Source organism: Accipiter gentilis, chromosome 32 (assembly GCF_929443795.1).
Source record: "Accipiter gentilis chromosome 32, bAccGen1.1, whole genome shotgun sequence".
NCBI classification, from domain to species: domain Eukaryota; kingdom Metazoa; phylum Chordata; class Aves; order Accipitriformes; family Accipitridae; genus Astur; species Astur gentilis.
In genome coordinates, this window is record NC_064911.1 from 9,016,039 (window position 1) to 9,033,518 (window position 17,480).

The following is a 17,480-nucleotide window of genomic DNA, read 5'->3' on the forward strand; positions in this document are numbered from 1 at the left end:
TTCGCAGGTTCTTCCCGTGCATGGACAAGCTGATGCCAAAACCCGCTTTAGCATGGTGAGGCATAAGTATGTTTTTGTGGGATCAAGGCCATTTTCTCAGTGCTGGCGGATCTCTGTGGGTAAGGGAGGGTGCAAGGTAGCACAGACTGAGTCTGGCCAGTGGTCTTGGCTAACCTCGGCTCTCCGATTTTAGCTGGCCCCAGTGAATTCAAGGTGGCTGCTAGATATTCTTGCTGTAAAGCAGCAAGAAATGAACAGCACGTTCCTAAAACTCCTTCACATGACAGCACATAAACATTTTAAAGAGTAAAAATGGCTTAAACCCATGCTTTTAAGAAAGTGAAAGAAAATGTCGTACCTGAGGCCTCTCTCTCTCCCCTACGCCCCCTTCTCTTTCCTCCCCAGTGAGGGCTCCTCAGAGCATTTAGGGGGCCAAACCTCAATCCCAGCGCAGCTCCGTAATTCCAGCATAGCTCCATAGTTCTTCTGTACCCATCACCCAGAAAGGCTTGTTTACTGCTGTTTATCTTTCTGAAGTCACATGCAGTCTATTACAGTTATTACAGTTCATGCTCACATTAGCCAAGACAAAGTGTAAGTTTAACACTTTCCCACTAGCATTGCCTACGGATTCGCACAAGCCAACTGTAGCAACTTATGCTACTCATACACACCTCTTCTGGCTTAGCACAAACAAGACAAAACCATTTTGTTTCTATCACCTTTGTAGTGAACTTACTTTTACAGCTACAAATCGCCTTTCACTGGCCTCTCACCGTACCTGCTTTTCCTTACTCCATTAACTAACATTACCCTTCTAACAGTCCTATATTATCAAGCATGTTGTAATGTCAGGCATTAATTCTGTGAGTAGTTTCGAAACAAACAGCCTAGCTTCACTCACATTTAGTGAGGACATTTGGTGTTGAAGCATCCTTATTATCCAGCTTACGAAACATTTCGAGCCTAATGCATTAATGTGCTACAGGGTTAATTGCACTTAGTACTCCATTAGCAGCAAACACATGCCCTTTTTATGTTAAGAAAAGCCAGAGTATAGACATTCGTGTTATTTGTCAAAGGTTGAGGTACTTTTATGTCTGCTGCAGAAAATAAGAAACTGTCAGCTCAGCCTCTCACAATCAGCCTTGCTGGTTCCTGCTTATATTCTGCCATTAATCATTAGCACTGAAAGACTGAATATCAGCAGTATGTCCTTTAGTACAGTCAGTAGGTTACACAAGGCTCTCTTTAATGTAAGCTCGCTTTTTCTATGAGCCCCAATAACTCTAAAAATTAATGAGATGGTTCCTTGCTTGTAGTGAAAGACCCAGCCTCTGCCATGCTGTCCCTCTCAGTGGACATCCAGGATTGCCCTGGGGGTCACACGTATGAGTGTATCGTAGACATTTTCTCTTTCTCGAAAAGAGAAAAATCTCTTTTCCCATAGCTCTCTATTCAGAGATGTTATAGGGATGGGAATTGCGACTTACCATACAGCCATGTGCCTCAGGATCCTGATACGTCAGCTCTGTCTGGCAGCTCCTGTTTCTTATTTTAGGGTAATGTATATAATGAGGAAACTAATGGGATTCACCCCACTTACCCATTAACAGTAGCCATCTAAAAGTTAGCAATGACTGCTCCAAGCTAGGCTAGTCACCCAGGTTCCCCTGCAGTCACTGGGGAGGCGGGTGGTATCTCCAGAGGATGATTCATCCCATCTTAAACCGGCTTTCAGAGACATGTGGGCTGATTTACCCTTTGGAAGTTGTCGTCTTTCTCTGCTGGCGAGAGAGGGAGTTTAGCAGAATAACACCCATGAGATGCCGAACTTGTAGATGGTTGAAGTTACGTCAGACAAATCCCACCTGTACATTTCGCTTAGGTGTTGTGTTGAAATGAACGTTGTCAAGCCGCATCACTGCCCGAAGGTAAGTGTGAATCAGCAGGACTGCAGAGCTCTGGCTGTTGGAAGTAAAACTTCGACCATGCTCCTCGCCCTCTAACAGAAGCTGTGTTTGAAGAGCGCAGGGGAGCTTCCATTTTTGCTTGGATTCTAGGCTGAGGGTTCTCATGTTTTGTTCTCCACTCATGCACATGTACACACGCACTTATTTTCTGTTCTCGTCTTAGAGAAGCTCCTACTGCATCAAACAGATGGTACTTTTTTTTAATATGGCCCAACATTTGAAGCTCAGGTACATGGAATGGTTTTCTGAATATCAACTGTGAATTGGCGTGAGAGTGAAAAATAGACAGATAATTTGGATATAGTTGGGCTCATGCTATGCTTGTATCTGAATGCAAAGAGTGAGAAACCTGGAAGATGTTTAGATATAGGATTTTAGGTAAGGCTTCTGTTGGATATTGGGAACTATGACTGATAGGTCATTTATCACTATTTTTTGAGGAAGACCTAGTTGCTTACACATTTAGAAATATGAATTCCTTCCAGTGTTTTTTAGAGAGTGATATCTAAAAGTTCTGGATTCTACTTCATTTTTACAAGGAGAACAAAGACCACTGAAGAGACAGGGAAAAAATCACAACGAAAAATTTCACATCAGCCTTCTGACTTAGCAATTCAGAAATCCTCTGTGAAAGCTGCTCTTACAGAAGCAGCAACATTTTTCACAGTCCATACAAGATACATAACTGAGTTTTACCAGACTCTTTTCTGAAACACTCTCCTCCAATCTAATTTGTGAAAGATTATAATTTTAGATTGTTTCAACTCCGCAGTTTCAGCTCTGACTCTGAACATTGCTTACTGAGCTGAATGAAAGACATCACCAAGTGCTAAAAGTCGTGAACACAGCAGGCTGAGACCAGCAAAAGGAAGTAGGACTGGAAACTGAGGGTACACTGAGTTTGAAAATATTTCTGCATTATTTATTTAGGAATTTTACTAGCTTAAAAAAAACAAATGCAAGTTAAATTCTTGGAAGAAAACCCAATTACTAACAGCAGATCAGAACAGGATAACATTCTGGACAGGGTTTGCAGTTTACAGAGAGGATTAGCTGTTCTGAGGATCAAATATAGAACAGAAATTGAATTTGTAATCTGTGTTTTTACCCATCCTATCTGAAAGCAAAATATAATGTGATTAGTTGTAAACTGGTAGGTTGCAGAGTATGTGCACGATGGTCTTTTAGTAATATCTCCATCACAGTCCTTAATATTGAATGCCTCCTCTGAGTGGGAAAGCCAGCCAGAGTACCAGGGCTCTGGTACCTAATCTTTCTGAGAGGGGTTTTAAAATCCTTGTCCTAGACCAGAGGTGGATACTAGGGATTAAGAGACAATGGCCCCTTATTTCAGAGGAAGATGTTTCAAAAAAAAATGCAGAGCTGTCTCCAGGACAGAAACCAGTCCCACAGAAGTGAGCTCTGGGCCAGGAACCAGGCATCCCCATCGAGTCACGCTGTCCTACTTCGTAGTCACTGCATGCTTCATCAAAATATTATTTCCACTCCAAAAAGCCTCAGTTATTATTCATTCTGCTTTCCCCCCCTTTGCTTCATGTTACTTTCCAAGGCAGACAGACAGCATTCCCCACTTAAATCAAATGACTGCTTCTTGGTCTTGATGGAGACTCATTGAAACAATGAAGCTAAGCATTCAGAGAAGACTAGTTTTCTTGCCTTTTTTCCCTACACACAGTAGAAGTTTTGCTAACAGTAACAAGAACAGAAATATGAAACAATGTTAACTCTCAAACCGGGGAAATGAATTGTTTGCAGGTGCTGCATCACTTTTGAGGAATACATTTTTTTCCTCCTGGCACAAATCAAAGGGAGATGCAGTTAACGGGGTTTATATGTGGCTGATTTTCCTCATGGCATCTAGTCATCACTCTGCAAGCTGAAGGAGAGGCCTCTGTTTCCCTTTCCCATGCGGTGTATCACTACTGTGACTCTGCTTGCACATGATTTTGGCTCTGCCTTTGCTTTCAGAAATGACACTGACAACGGACTGTCTTGTGCTGAGCGGTCTTGCAGAAGACTCTAGTACCACCAGGCAATATTGGAGTCCCTGTGTCCACTCTTTCTTGCAGGAGGTGTGTCAGGAGCTGCATCCCTGGCTTTTTTGGGCTGTGCTGACCTGCATGACTACGCACTTTTTTGATGCGTGTTATGGGGAAACCTGTCTGTACCCTATACATGCATGATGTTAGCCCAGTACCACAGCTGTAGAAACTGCTGCGGTCTCCTGTCTTTGGCCTCTGTTATGCTCCATAGCAAGGTCTGAGTCCCGTCCTAAGCAGTGATATCTTCCAGCACCAGGCGTTAATGCAGGGAGTGAGGTGCTGTGAGACATGTCGCAGTAGTGCCTTGCCGCCCAGGCGTACAAACAGGGACCAAAGCAAGATGATGACTGTGGGTCAGAGACAGCTCAGACAGGTTTGAAGGGAGATGAAGTCCCTCACTGCTGACTGTGGGTCTGGATAAGACCCACAAACAGTGCCAGAAAAGTATCATCACGGAGACCCAGGCTGAACAGCAATGACTTCAGGACATCTGCCCAAGCATGGATATCTGCCCAGGACTGGGTAAGATGCTCATTTCTGCAGCTAGTGCCAACAGGGCTGCCTATCCTCAAAGCTGCAGGTCAACCATCTTCCCTGGTCACAGCAGAAAACATGTGTCCCAGATGGCTGAAGTATGGCTGCAAGCCAAATGTCACTATATTGCCTTCATGTTGCTAATGTCCCTGCAATGATAATGGACTTTAGGCAAATAGGATTCCTATACTGTGCTGGAGCCATCAATAGTACGCAGTACTGTTCTCCATCTCTCCAAAATGCATTCCAATCGTATTCCATCAGCACAACTGGCATCAACTTTATCGGGAACATAAACCTGCAGACAGTTACAGGAACAATTGCATATTTCTGGGAAAGGTCTGAGGCTCCCTGCCTTGTTTTATAACAGAAGGAAGTTGGTCAAAAAAACTCAGCAGGTTGCAATAGAAGGAAACTTCAGTAGCATATGCTCTTTGATTAAAAAAAAAAAACAAAACAAACAGCTGAGGACAACCATCCTGAGATGAGTATCAAAGTGCGGTGGGTGATTCACAAATCCACTTTTAGCAAACTTCAGTAAAAATACCAAGTATGGAAAGCTAAAAAGCATGTATGGAGATAGCTTATGATCTAGTATCTACAGTCTTTGTTTTGCTTCCCACTCTTTTGCTATTACATGGAGTAAACGGAAGCATTAAAATTCATCCTCAATGCATTGAAAACTCTTGCTACTTTCTATGAGTCAGGATGGCTTTCTTACCTTTAATGTTCTTTAATATTTTTTTCTTTTTAATCTTTTCCTCTATTATCTGTCCTGGTCAATAATAATTGATTTCCAGAATAAGAAACCTCAATACCTGAAATAGCACTCCTGGCACATCACAAGCCTTTACCCTCTGTTCAGCCGCAATTAACATCATCTGCTCAGTTACTGCATGTACCAGTTGTTGTACCCTCCAATAGTCTGTCAGCCAATTTTAGCAGCTATCACTCTGGTAGGATGCTGTGTTCTGCTAGGAGCGGGGTTTCAGTCCTATCTGAACTCGAATGGGTATGTTTTCTTGCTTTGATTGCTGCTGTATTTTAATAACCAAGGGTCAATCATTGGGCAAAATAGGCTTTTAAAAACACACCCGGGCATTAATCCCACCCATTTCCCTGGCAGCAGTTACTAACTACCTCAACAATCAAGTGCCTTGATGTTTTATAAAGTAAAGATATTGCCTGGTGTAAATCTCATCTGGGTCGGAAAACAGGCAAGGTGGGTGTGCGTGCACGTGTCGGTCACAGCCACCTCTTGAGGTGACCGGTATTGTTCTCTTCTCTACCACAAAACCCCTGATGCTTTGCTCAAGAGTAAGGGGGCTCCTCATCACCGGTGAAAACTGAGGTCTGAAGTCTTGCTTCAGCATCAGCTCAAGTGTCGGGTCACGCAACAGGGCTCAGTCAGGCTGGCCAGATCTTGCAGTGTTGTCCCTCCTCTCCTGATACCTCAGGCTCGCGATGTTCCCAGCTGTGAGCAGGCATTAGCAGCTCCTCGCTGGCAGAGCATCCCACGGGCTCTCCCATGGCTTCCCCATTGCCGGTGGCAGAGGTCTGGGTCGGCACCACGCAACATCTCCGGGTAAGGGATTTCCCCTTGTGTCCGAAAAGCACCTTAGAAAACGCACGTGGGAACAGTGTTACTGCAACGCTATTACAATTTAGGAATTAAAGCACTTGAAGGCCAAGGCTGCTGGAGTGAGGCTGTAGGCTTAATTAACTCCGGGCACCTACGCCTTTCAGAAGAGTCTTTAATTAGATGATGACATGTTATTTTTCAGCCTGGTCTTCGCCTCGCTGAACACACAGGACCTGCTCGATCTGGGGAGGGTGGCAGCAGCCCCCACTGCCTGCAGGTCCCTCTGCCTGCAGCCCCTGCCTCCTCCTGGCAGCACCAGGCGAGGCAGTGAAAACAAACCATTGGAAGACCATCCCAGGGGACACGTTCCTCATTTTCTGGGTCACCAGCCTTGAGACTGATCTGTGGGCATGCACACCTCCTGTGCCCACAATGGATGGCAATAGAAACTGTGCCTGAGAATATGGGATGCTACGAGTGGTTGTGGGGGCTGGAAAACAGCGATTCCAGCAAGGCACTTGCAAGGAGAGGAGACTTTTGGCATTGATCTCCCTGTGCCTCAGACCTCATCTGCAAATTATCACTTTCTTGCTCCTCTTGAGTTTTGCCATCAGGTCTCCGCAAGTCCCTTTGAGCTGCTGCATCCTGAACCCAGAAGCTCTGTGGCTATTTCTTCTTGGGGGGTGCGAGGCAGGAGAGCTCCAGCACTGGCCAGGGAAGCTGCCCCTCTCCACAGAACCGCCTCCCCCCGCGCCCCACAGCAAGCTGGGCCCCACAGCCTCTGGCCACCCTGTTAACACCAGCAGCCCCCAGACAAACCAGCCCCGCTACTCCTTGTTGTTCCTGGCTTTGAGAAGATGAGCCGGACCTGACTGCAATGAGGCATTTTATTTCCACGGCAGGTTCAAAGCCTCCACCACAGTCAATCAAAGGCACACAGAGAGGCTTTCTGCCCCCCACCCCGGCTGCAGAAGAGCTTCTCAACCAGGGAGCGCCATCAGCCACATGTCCTGATGGATGCAGGAGTCTGGGGATCGTGTCATCAAAGGCTGTATCGCAATGGGATCAAGGAGATGCTGCACTCCTAGACGCACCACTTGAACAGTTTTCTCCACATAGGGGCTGCCTGGTGTGTGTGGAAGGGCAGGGGGATGAAGAGGCGTTTGAGGGCATGGGAAGGCAACAGTGGCAAATTTTGTAATTCAAGGTCCAAGCTCTGACCTAACAGCAGGAATGATACAGCCTGACAGTCAGCAGGAAATTTGGCGCAACCTGGGGGGAAAGCCCCCTCTGTTCAGTTTAAAGCTAGCTTAAGCTGGTCTAGTTCAAAAAGCAGTGCCCTTTTATACCATCCAAGGACCTCCCCAAATCTGGGCTGTTTTCTTCCTAAATCTGGGCTCTTGCATCCTTAAATTTGCAGCTGTTATCATCCTGCAGCAATACTGCATTATGAGAAACCTTTTGCTCTCAGTTCACATACATTATTGCTCTACTTCTGAACAGCGCAATTAGGTCTCCAGAGCTTGCTTGCTTTATCGAAAAAGACACAGGTATTAAACAGAAGAAGAGAAATACTCCAGCCCACAAGTCAAATCAGATAATTGAAATGGTAGGATAAGCCTTAAAATTAGCCCAGTTCATGCCTGAATAGAGTTCATATCTCAGTGGGAACTAACTGTCCTTTCTCTTCTTTTTCTTCATTTCCCCCCCCCCCCTGCTGCTGATTGGTTTGGAAGGTGATCTTTAGTAAATACTGCAACTCCAAAGATATTATGGACCTCTTCTGCATTGCAACAGGATTACCAAGGTAGGTCTCTCTTAATTTGTAGCATTCATTTCACTTTTTTTCCTTTACTTCTGGGGACAATTTAAAGACAGGCCCCAAGTGATTCATTTACCTGCTATTCAGGCTTCTCTCTCGTTCCAGTCTACTGGAAGAAGAAATTGGGGCAATCCAGAGAGCACCAGCTGGAAAAGTGCACAAAGCTCTGGCAGGTGTTAAGCCACCTCAGTGCCTGCTGTGTCTGAGGAACAGAGTGGAACAGAGTAGAAGGGGAAGAGACACAGTCTAAAAAAATAAAAGCAAGTGCAGAAGCCCAGCCCTGAGTGCACACGGGTTGTGTGCATCTACCAGTTTCACCTCAGCACTACGTATTTGCCCATATTGAGTGAAATGCAATCATATGTTTAGAACCTGGGTTTTAGGGAAAAATTTGGGGCCAATGAGAAGCATTGCCACTAGGTGATAAGCTTTCAGTTTACAGTACAATCTAATCCCAGGTATGGGGTAATCAAACACAAAGTACCCCAGCAGAATAATTTTATAGAACATAAATATCCCCCAATCCATTGCTCAGGCCAAGTATTTCCTAATTTATGTTGTTCTGCAAAGCCCACCCATCTCTCCTGCTGTAATTTGCTGTAAGGTTTGTTTCTCTTACCTTCAACCTAGAGAGCAGCACCCAACTTAAATCTCTGTGTTGAGAGGGACCCAGGATCAGGCGTAGCTGTGTGTGAGGGTGGGAGAGGCTGGCGCGTGGCGGAGGGTGGCATGGTCTAGCACCCAGCCACTTCTACGCCGCCTGTCAAGGGTGGTGGTGCAGGGGAAGGGAAGCCCCTTAGTCACATCTAGAAGGGGGCATCTGCTGTCTACATACGGACCTCGAGCAGCGCAGGCCAGATGCACAGCAGCATGCAATAAGCCATAGTCTCTACCTTTGTACATACAGGTCTACAATACAGAAAAAGCACAGGAAAAAATAAGCCAGTCCTTTAATCATGGGTTTATTGCATGACTCCAGCTCTGGGGATTGAAAGATAAAATTGTCTATATTGACTCAGAATTTGCATAAACTGCTGGACAGAAATAATGCCCCTTGCTGTTTATCCTGGCTATTTCATCCCATTTGACATTAGAGAGGTTAATAACTCTCATTTGCCTATGATGTTAAATACTTCCATTCCATCACCCAGGAAACTTTGTTTAGCAGTTTTAGTGATTTATGATCAGGGTGTTCACTGCATATTTGGCACTTCATTTTCATCAGAAGACTTTCAAAAAAACGGTGCATTTCAACCAGGCTCCTGGAGCCAAAGTAAACCTCAAAGGTTTAGATTTGAGCCTATGAGATCACATCTAGCACGGTAATTAAAAAATAATAATAAATAGAGCCCTCATATTCAGCAAGACATTTGTTTGTTTTGTAAAAGAGTAACTAAATAATTTCAAGATATTCATAGCAACTGTAGTCATTTGTATAGTGTGAGTCAATACATATCTGCCGAGTCAATGTATCACAAAACATAGCTTTTTAATAGAAATTATTAGTTGATGAGTCAACAGAATACACGAGTTAGCAGGGAGCAAAATCTGCTCTGAGATCAAAGATGATCACACTTAACATTTTGCCAGAAACCTCCCTGGTAATCGAAATGGGTGAAGCATCAAGCCTGCCCTGTCCTGTGTTTTGACCCTTTCTGCACCAAGGTAAAATGGGTCTGAGACAGTGCCAAGGCCAGGCCAGGAGTGCTGCAGGAGAGAAGGTGGCTATGCACCGCATGCAGCAGCACAGAATTTCAGCCACCATTTCTAGGTCAAATAAACCTCTTTGAAACGTGCTTTTCAGGAACACAACAATCTCCCTTTTGACAGCAGACAATTGTATGGTATCCATTGATCCGACAATGCCTGCAAACTCAGAGAGGTAAGTCTTGCTGCAACCTGCTCTTCAAAAATAGGGTCAAGCCTAAGGGAAGGGGTGGTGGTTGCCTGCAGATGCCTTTTGTGTGCAGCAGGAGGTGAGCAGCTCCCTGGAGGGAGGGAAATGACAGTAAGAATTGCTTGCTGGCTTGTAACACTAATTCCTGCTGGTTTTGAAGATTTTTACTTGTTATGAAAGTAGGAATAATTGTCTGAGGAAAAAATACCACTTTTAAGTATTTAATGTAGAACATCTGTTCCCATCCCACCCTGTTTGCTGTCAAGGCTCCCAGCTCCTTTGTTCCCCCACTCCTTTATTGCTCTGCTAGGACACAACCATGACATTACTTGCAAAGCGAAGTCTAAGTCTTTGATGAGGTTAGGTCTCTTCCATGCTGGCTTTGGCCCTTCTCGCCTCCAAATCCCTTTCTCTTTTTCTCATTGGCTTCCTATTTCTTGTTCAGCCTGGCACTTCTAGATTCACTCTGACTGCTTGCAGTTACTCCTTCTACTGTTATTTACTTCGTTGCATATTTCATCGTTACTTATCACTGACACCATGTGGCTGACCCCCAACAGCAGAAAGGGATCTACTGCACCAGACGATGCGCAAACACAGAGCAAAAAGATAATCCCCACTACTGGAGCTCCTTTCTGACCTACAAAATTTCCTCACCATCTCAGTCCACAAGCTATCAAGGTTTGCCAAAGAGAAGGCATTTTTACCATGTTTGTTGTGTCACCATACAGCACAGGAAAGATCTCTCTGTCTCTAGTTTAGTAGTGAATCAGAGGGTCTTGTGTCCATAAAAAGTGCCCATTGCATATTTAAACTGACAGGTTTTAAGAGAGTTTAGAACATATTCAGATACTTCCTACTTCTCAGGGAATACAGATGTGAAATACAAACTGCTTTCTGGGTGTTGCTAACATCAACCTTCTCTGAGTCTTCCAGGTCTCCATACAAAGTGATACCTGTTGCCACTGGGCAGCTCTCAGGTAAAATGACCCTTTTGAAGTGAATTTACTAAAGCTGAATTTGCGGACGTTTGCATGTGGAAATTATGTGGCTGTGATGCAAGAAAGAAAGATGATGTTGTGCTTTTAGCTGCGGCAGAATAAGAAGTGTCTGATGACAGTGTTCTGGAGGAAAGCTAAAAAAAAAAATAAAAATCCCCAAGTTTCAAAGTATTTGAGGGTGAGGTGGAATGGCTGGGGTGCAGAGGACTTTCACAGTGCTTAGCTCTGGTCTGACTCAGCACCACTGATCTCCTGGGGAAAGTCTTGCATAGAGCAGTGGGTTTTTTCAGGCAATGCAGACGGTGTTTGAAAGCCTGTCCTGGAGTGTTTTGTTAAACTTGTTTGTCTCCCAGCAAGGCTCTGCTGAAAGCTGAGCACAACATTTGAACCCCATGTTATTTCCAAATGGCTGAGGAGAGAGCATAATTTCTGTTGTGGGCATGGTAGCTCTAAGTGTAATAAATATTTAAATACACTTGACAAGATGAAAGAGCACATCTGGAACACATTCCCCAGTGCGCAGAACTGTTGTACTCCACAGGCAAGACTGAAGTGGCACTTCTACCATGTCTCTTTGCCTGCCAGTATCGTGCTCAGGCCAGTAGCTCTCAGACACTGGAGCAGAGCATTTGCTTGGGGCAATTCCTGTAGAGCATCTGGCTCACGGTTTCTCTCATCTGTGCAACTGCAGTATCTTCTGCCACTGGCTCCGAGGCAGCATGAGCAAGAGCCCTACCCTGTACACTGTGGAGCCATAGGGAGAGGCTGGCTGCTGAGGCAGGGGCTGCAGGAGGATAGGAGACGTCAGCTGGGGACACAGTTTGGAGCAGTAAAATAGGAAGATAGGAGAGACAAGGGGCAAGAGGTTAAGATTATCTTGGATACAGAGAGTGCATAGAAAGAACAGGAGGGAGCCAGAAAGTCTGGGCTTCGAAAAAGTAGTTTGCAGGAATGGGTGAGGCTCTTGGGACAGGGGCAAGGCAGTTTTGCTGGTCCCGCCTAGTCTTCTTGCTAATGCTAATTGCAGGTCCCACCTTTTCTTACTCAGGCTCCTGTATTACTCAAGAAAACACAGTGTCTCACAGCACTATCTTTTTTTTAGATGGGGAGGTGCAGGGAACCAAAACCACTCTCTGAGGTACCCATGTCTGCTGCAGCAGAAACATCTGTAGGAAAAGGGCACAGCAAGGCAGCGTAGGAGGATGTGCAAGGGAGACGGAGAGGCAACAGCAGGGAGCTTGTGTATGCAGAGAGCAAAGGCAAAGAGCAAAAAGAACAAAGGAAGAAGCTAGGAAACAGGGAAGAACTTTTTCACACTAGGACTTATTACAAGCCAGAAACAGGTCCTATGTCAGTGATTGCTGCTGTTGCCAGAAGGAGGTAGTCAAAGCTGAGGGACACAACTGCGAAGGGAAAAGAAGTGTGTCCTAAACTATTTCCTTATTGTAACAAACTCTGCTGGAACAGCATCACTCTTCTGGTCCAGGAGTACACTATTTGCATTGTCAGATCAGAAAAGGTGGGGTCTTAACTAGAGCATGTGTCTCTGTGTACCGGCTGGTGTGGGTAACCAATAGCCATTTGCTCCAAGGCAGAGAAAGACCAGTGAACAAGAGCCGGTGGGGCTCCACCAGGGAATGCCACTGTGTTATATCAGCTGGGAAGCTGATCGAAGGGCTTTCTAGAAAATCTACCTTTTTTTTTTTTCCTAACATGAAGCTAACCATATATTTTTGTAAGACCATGTATGACTTTTCACACTCTCCCAGGGCCCTCATTTTTCACCCCAGCTGACAGCACATGGCTCTGCTTTGGGCAGAGCACAGCTCACTGTGTCAGCAAGGTCTCTCTTCCCTCCCTGCATTTTATAAAAGGATTTCCAAAGATCTAAGCTGAAAAGGGCAAGAAAAATGCTGGCGGTAAGTTGCCAAAGCATAAGACAGTCTGCTATGGAAAGAGGAGGAAAGTTGAACTGAGCGTGATGGAACTAATATTCCTTGGTATCTGTCTCTCTTTCACATGGGTTGTCATTAATCTTAAGCATTCCTGACATTTTGCTGAGAGTAGGAAGAATAAACAGAGTGGGAAATTGTTCCTCTTCATTAAAAGAAAAAAAACCAGCTCTGTTCTAGTCTTCACTTCTTAAACAACTCTGCCTGCGTGATTCTGCTTCCCAAAGCAACTCATCCAAATACATGCCAAAAAAGGGGTCACCCCAATTTTCACAGCAGTGGGAGGTAATGCACCTCTTTTCAGCAGTCTCCCAGGCAGCTGGAAAAGAATGACGTACACTTCAGCAGAACAAAGACTGTAAAAGGTGGGATTGGAAAATACGATCCTTTGGGAGGAAAATATAAGCAGTGGCTTTTATCCAGCAGAGGAGATATCCACCAGAGTCCTGCTAAGAAACGTTCTTCATTTCCTGGCCATAGTCATGGGAGAGGGTTGGAATTAAAAAAATTATTATTCCAGTGAGCGTCTGTTGGAGGCAGCGGCAATCGCCATATCACCACGGGGTCAGCTGTCTGCAAGGCAAAGGCCCAGCTGGCCAGCCCTGAGCCTGTGGGGCCATTGCATCACGTTCTGTCCCTCCTCCTGCGGTCCCGGAGCAGAAGGCGCGCGGCTATCCGAGCAGAGCATCAAACCCCCGGTGCCAAACCCTTCCTGCTCTCTGGGGTGTTTAAACTCCCAAGCCTGTTGAACGGGCATCTTATCCCTCCCAACAGCCGAAAGGCTCTGGTCTGAGTCCTCGTGGTGGAACAGGCTCAAAACTCACAAACCGATGGCTGTGTTGTGGCTGTAATGAGTAGGTTCAGGCATTCGGCAATATTGCTGGAGATGCCAATTAAACGAACAAATCCTACTAGCAGCACACTCTTGAGAAATAAAATTGAAGTCTGTTATGTTTCTGCTAGTGCAGAGAAAGGAGCTATTGTGGAGCTCAAGCGAGCCTGACGCACCGCAGTCCTAAATGGGGGGGAAACACGCGCAGGGACATTCCCACTGCTCCAAAGTTAGGGCAGCAAAGCACACAGGTAGCTGAACGAGCCCTCAAAGATCTCACCAGGGACGTGACCTGAAAGAGCATAAGATGTGCCAAGCTTAGCGCCAGTTCTCCCTACACCTCTGTCTCAAGCTTGTTCTGGTGGGTCCTTCAACACAAGCACGCCCTCATCCCTGGGGAAACGGGCGAGGAAACTCAAGGCGAAGCAATGTCTGATCGGGATGGAGGCCAGCACGTGGAGAGAGCTTGCCACCTGCCACTCCTTGCTCAGCAGCCTCAGCATCGGGAAACCCCGACAGCACGCGTCGGAGCCACTTGGCCAGGCTGAGGCTGTAGGCAGCGTCTTCGTCTCCCACTTCACTTGCCATTCAGTTATTTGCCTTTCCAGCTGTCCTGGTTTCAGCTGGGATAGAGTTAATTGAGTGAGTGGCTGCAGGGTGCTTAGCTGCTGGCTGGGGTTAAACCACGACACCAGCTAACAAGCTATCTAGCACTTGCACGGAGGAAAGCCCAGGGTCTCTCCCCAGGGATATCGGCTTGCAGTGGGAGAGCTAGCTCAACCAAGACCCGTGTAGCTGCCTGCTAGAAGGCCCACATCTGAATTGGTGCTAACCCTGCCTTGCCCACCGCTGAGCCCACCAACGACTGCACCAGAGATCTGCGGGGACTGCTTTTTCCCCCTGAACGGCTAAATATAGAAGATCTTGTGCAGATTGCTATTGGTAAGGGACAGAAGCTTGTCACTGTGTCTAAATCTTCTTATTCTGGGATCTCTCTCTTCTCCTTTTGGAGTCATATTCACACTTGCAGCTCAGGCAAGAGTGAAGAGGCAGAGACTGTGAGAGAAAAATCCCCCTTCTGCCTGCTCCTTCTTACATGCATCCCACATGGATGCGTGCATCGGGACGGAGCCAACTGCTTCAGGATTACTCACCTGAGCGGGGACTTGCATGCGACAGCCCAAATTAACCCGAGCTGTCAAGCAAATCTGGCACTCGATAAGATGTGATTCATGGACGTGGGCTTGGGCTTGAAGCACACCCCTTCCTGAGGCTTTTGTCTACCTGGCTGTTCGTTTTTTTAAAATTACTCTGACTGCCCAGATCCAAACAAACCATAGAAAGCGAAATACAGACAGGAGCCCGAGCCAGAGGCACAAGCACACATGAGAAAGAGACTGCGTGGCAGGAATTCACCAACCTGATGCTGGCAAGGAAAGGCAGACGCCCACATTCTCCTAGCCTCGCTTGGCCACAGCAGAAAAGACAGAGGGAAACCAACCCACCCCCACAACCCCACGCACTCCCCGCTTGCACCCTGTTGAGGCTGGCAGGATGGCGAGGGGAGCCGGGGAAGGCAGGAGGACGGAGGTGGCTCCCCGGCAGGTAAGATGGGAAAGGAAGGGTCACTGCCGAGCAGGGCGGTGAGAAGCAGAGGGTGCACGCCAGTGAGTTATAAGCCATCTGTGTCAGTGCACATGTAAACTGAACTGCCCCAGCATGTACCTAGTCCCTGCCTGGCAGGGAAGGTGCACACTTGCTGCCAGCCCTCCGATCCAGCCACGGCAGGAGTCGCAGGAAAATGTGCTGCTGCCATATTCCCCCAGACCTGCTTTCTGCCCAGACCTGCTAGAGACGGGGCTGCTGGGAGGGAGGGCAAAATGGCTCCCTGCTCCATGATGTTCCAGCCAAGCTCTGTGCTGAGCTTGGCCAGGGAGAGCGGACAAGGAGCCAAAGTCCCCGTGCCTGCAGCGAGCGCGGGAATGAGCCATGGGAAGCCCGGGGAGGCCTGAGCTGGCCTGTCCTCTGCCCAGCACTTCGCTATTGCAGCATCTTCTTGGGGGAGTGTTGTGTTCTAGTTTTCATTTGTCAGCTCTAAAATGCCCTGCATATTGTGCAAAAATCTGACTTGCTGAACACCTGCATTTGCAAATGTTGCACTTTTTTGGTGCCAGGAGAGGGGGGAGCTGAGAAGAGATTTGCTGCTGGCTTTTGGGTTACTGCAGCTGGGGACCCTCAGCAAAGTGCACAGAGTGCAGCTGCCCATGCTACATGCAGTAGGATTTCCTTTTCACAAAGGGAATCACAGCAAAACAAATGAAGCAACTGAGGGAAAAGGTAGCTGCGTGCACCCGGGGTATTGGCCCTGCCCAGAGGTATAAAAAAAAAAGATGACAGACGGTAATGAAGGGAGTAAAAGGACACCTAGCCTTCATGTTTTACAAAGGAGTAGACGAGTGAGACTAAATGACTTTGGCACAGTGTCTCATTTTCTTCAGAATCAGGGGTGAGCAGAGGTCTTCCCCTCGGAAAGGAACAGGGCAAAGAAATGGATCTTTGTCTCTTTAAGATGAGATGAACTGCCACTCTTAGTCATATATCTTTACTGCACCCTAGGGTTATAAAAACATACATCTTCATTTTGAAAGTCTTTTATTACATCCATAAACATCAGATTGCAGCTGACTGTTCCCTGGATGAGAATGTCCTAGTACTCCAAGTGAGTTTTGACAGGGGGAGGGAGTGAAAGTAAGATTTTTTTTTTTTACTGGAACGGTGTTTATAGGGAACTTGTCAGTCTCTGGCATGCTACAGCCACTGTCAGAGAGCCGAACGGCACCGAAGTGAGAGGACACGGTTTTCTCTGCTTATTCTCACTCTTGGACTGGGGTACCATCCCAGGTGCTGCATACGGTAAGATTTCCTCCTGTCTTAAATAGGACGCAGCATTTGCTTTGTTTCAGCTGTTGGGTTTTCAAATGGGTTTTGTGAGAAAACTGAAAAATGGGTCTCTGTGAAAAGAACTAATCTCTTCATTTGCTCTGCTAGCTGCTCCACTGGGAGTTGGATCACAGAAGAAAAAAAAAAAAAAAAAAAAAAGAGGGAATTAGATCTGAGACTTTCAGAGTAGCACAGGGTGTTTGCTCCAGTTTAGACACACAGGGGTAACAGCCGAATTGTTCTGACCAGCAAAGTGAACACTCTTGACAAGTATTTCTGACATCTCTAATACTTGAGGAATTGCAAATCCTTTCAACAGGTACAAGAGCTATTGTTTAGCAATATGGTGTAAATGCTGGGCTGTATTTCTGTCTGTGTTTTGCCTGGGTGATTGCACCCATGAGGCATTGTGCTCCCTCAGGCAAGTGCAAGAAGTAGCTTCAGAAATGCTGTCGGGGTATTTCTACATAGAGTATAAACGGGTGTTCTGTAATCTGCAATCTGTATATAAGAGCATGCAATGTTTCCGCTCCTTGAGCGTAAGAAACCAAGAGTACATCCACATTGCAGACATGAGAACGACTGCAGCACAGTGCAGTTTAAATTAGCTGGTGGGGGAAAGTGGGAGCAATCTCGAAAGAGCAGCTCACAGCTCAGCAAAGGTGATTTATGCTTCCCCTGTCTGTGTGAATGCAGTGTGGACAGACTGAAAGATGGGAGAACATTGCTATCATAATTCTTCCTTCCTTAAGTGTACTGTCCCTCGAAATCTAGGGTCTTGTTTTAAGGACTCATTTGCTTTTCCCTGCATTAGTGATTGCAATCCTGTGATGGTTTTGGGAAGGGGCTGGGGCTTCACCAGGCTGACTTTCCCAAGCCGGCCG

General features: G+C 46.4%; 1 protein-coding gene across 1 annotated transcript in view; it reads left to right on the forward strand.

Annotated features, from left to right (window-relative positions):
* The window catches only part of PDE9A (phosphodiesterase 9A), a 50,163-nt gene that overhangs the window by 4,763 nt on the left and 27,920 nt on the right, over positions 1-17,480 (forward strand). The window contains exons 2-4 of the mRNA XM_049835179.1: positions 7,889-7,959; positions 9,779-9,856; positions 10,808-10,851. Of these exons, the coding sequence (XP_049691136.1) occupies positions 7,889-7,959; positions 9,779-9,856; positions 10,808-10,851 (193 nt within the window). The remainder of the gene's footprint in view (positions 1-7,888; positions 7,960-9,778; positions 9,857-10,807; positions 10,852-17,480) is intronic.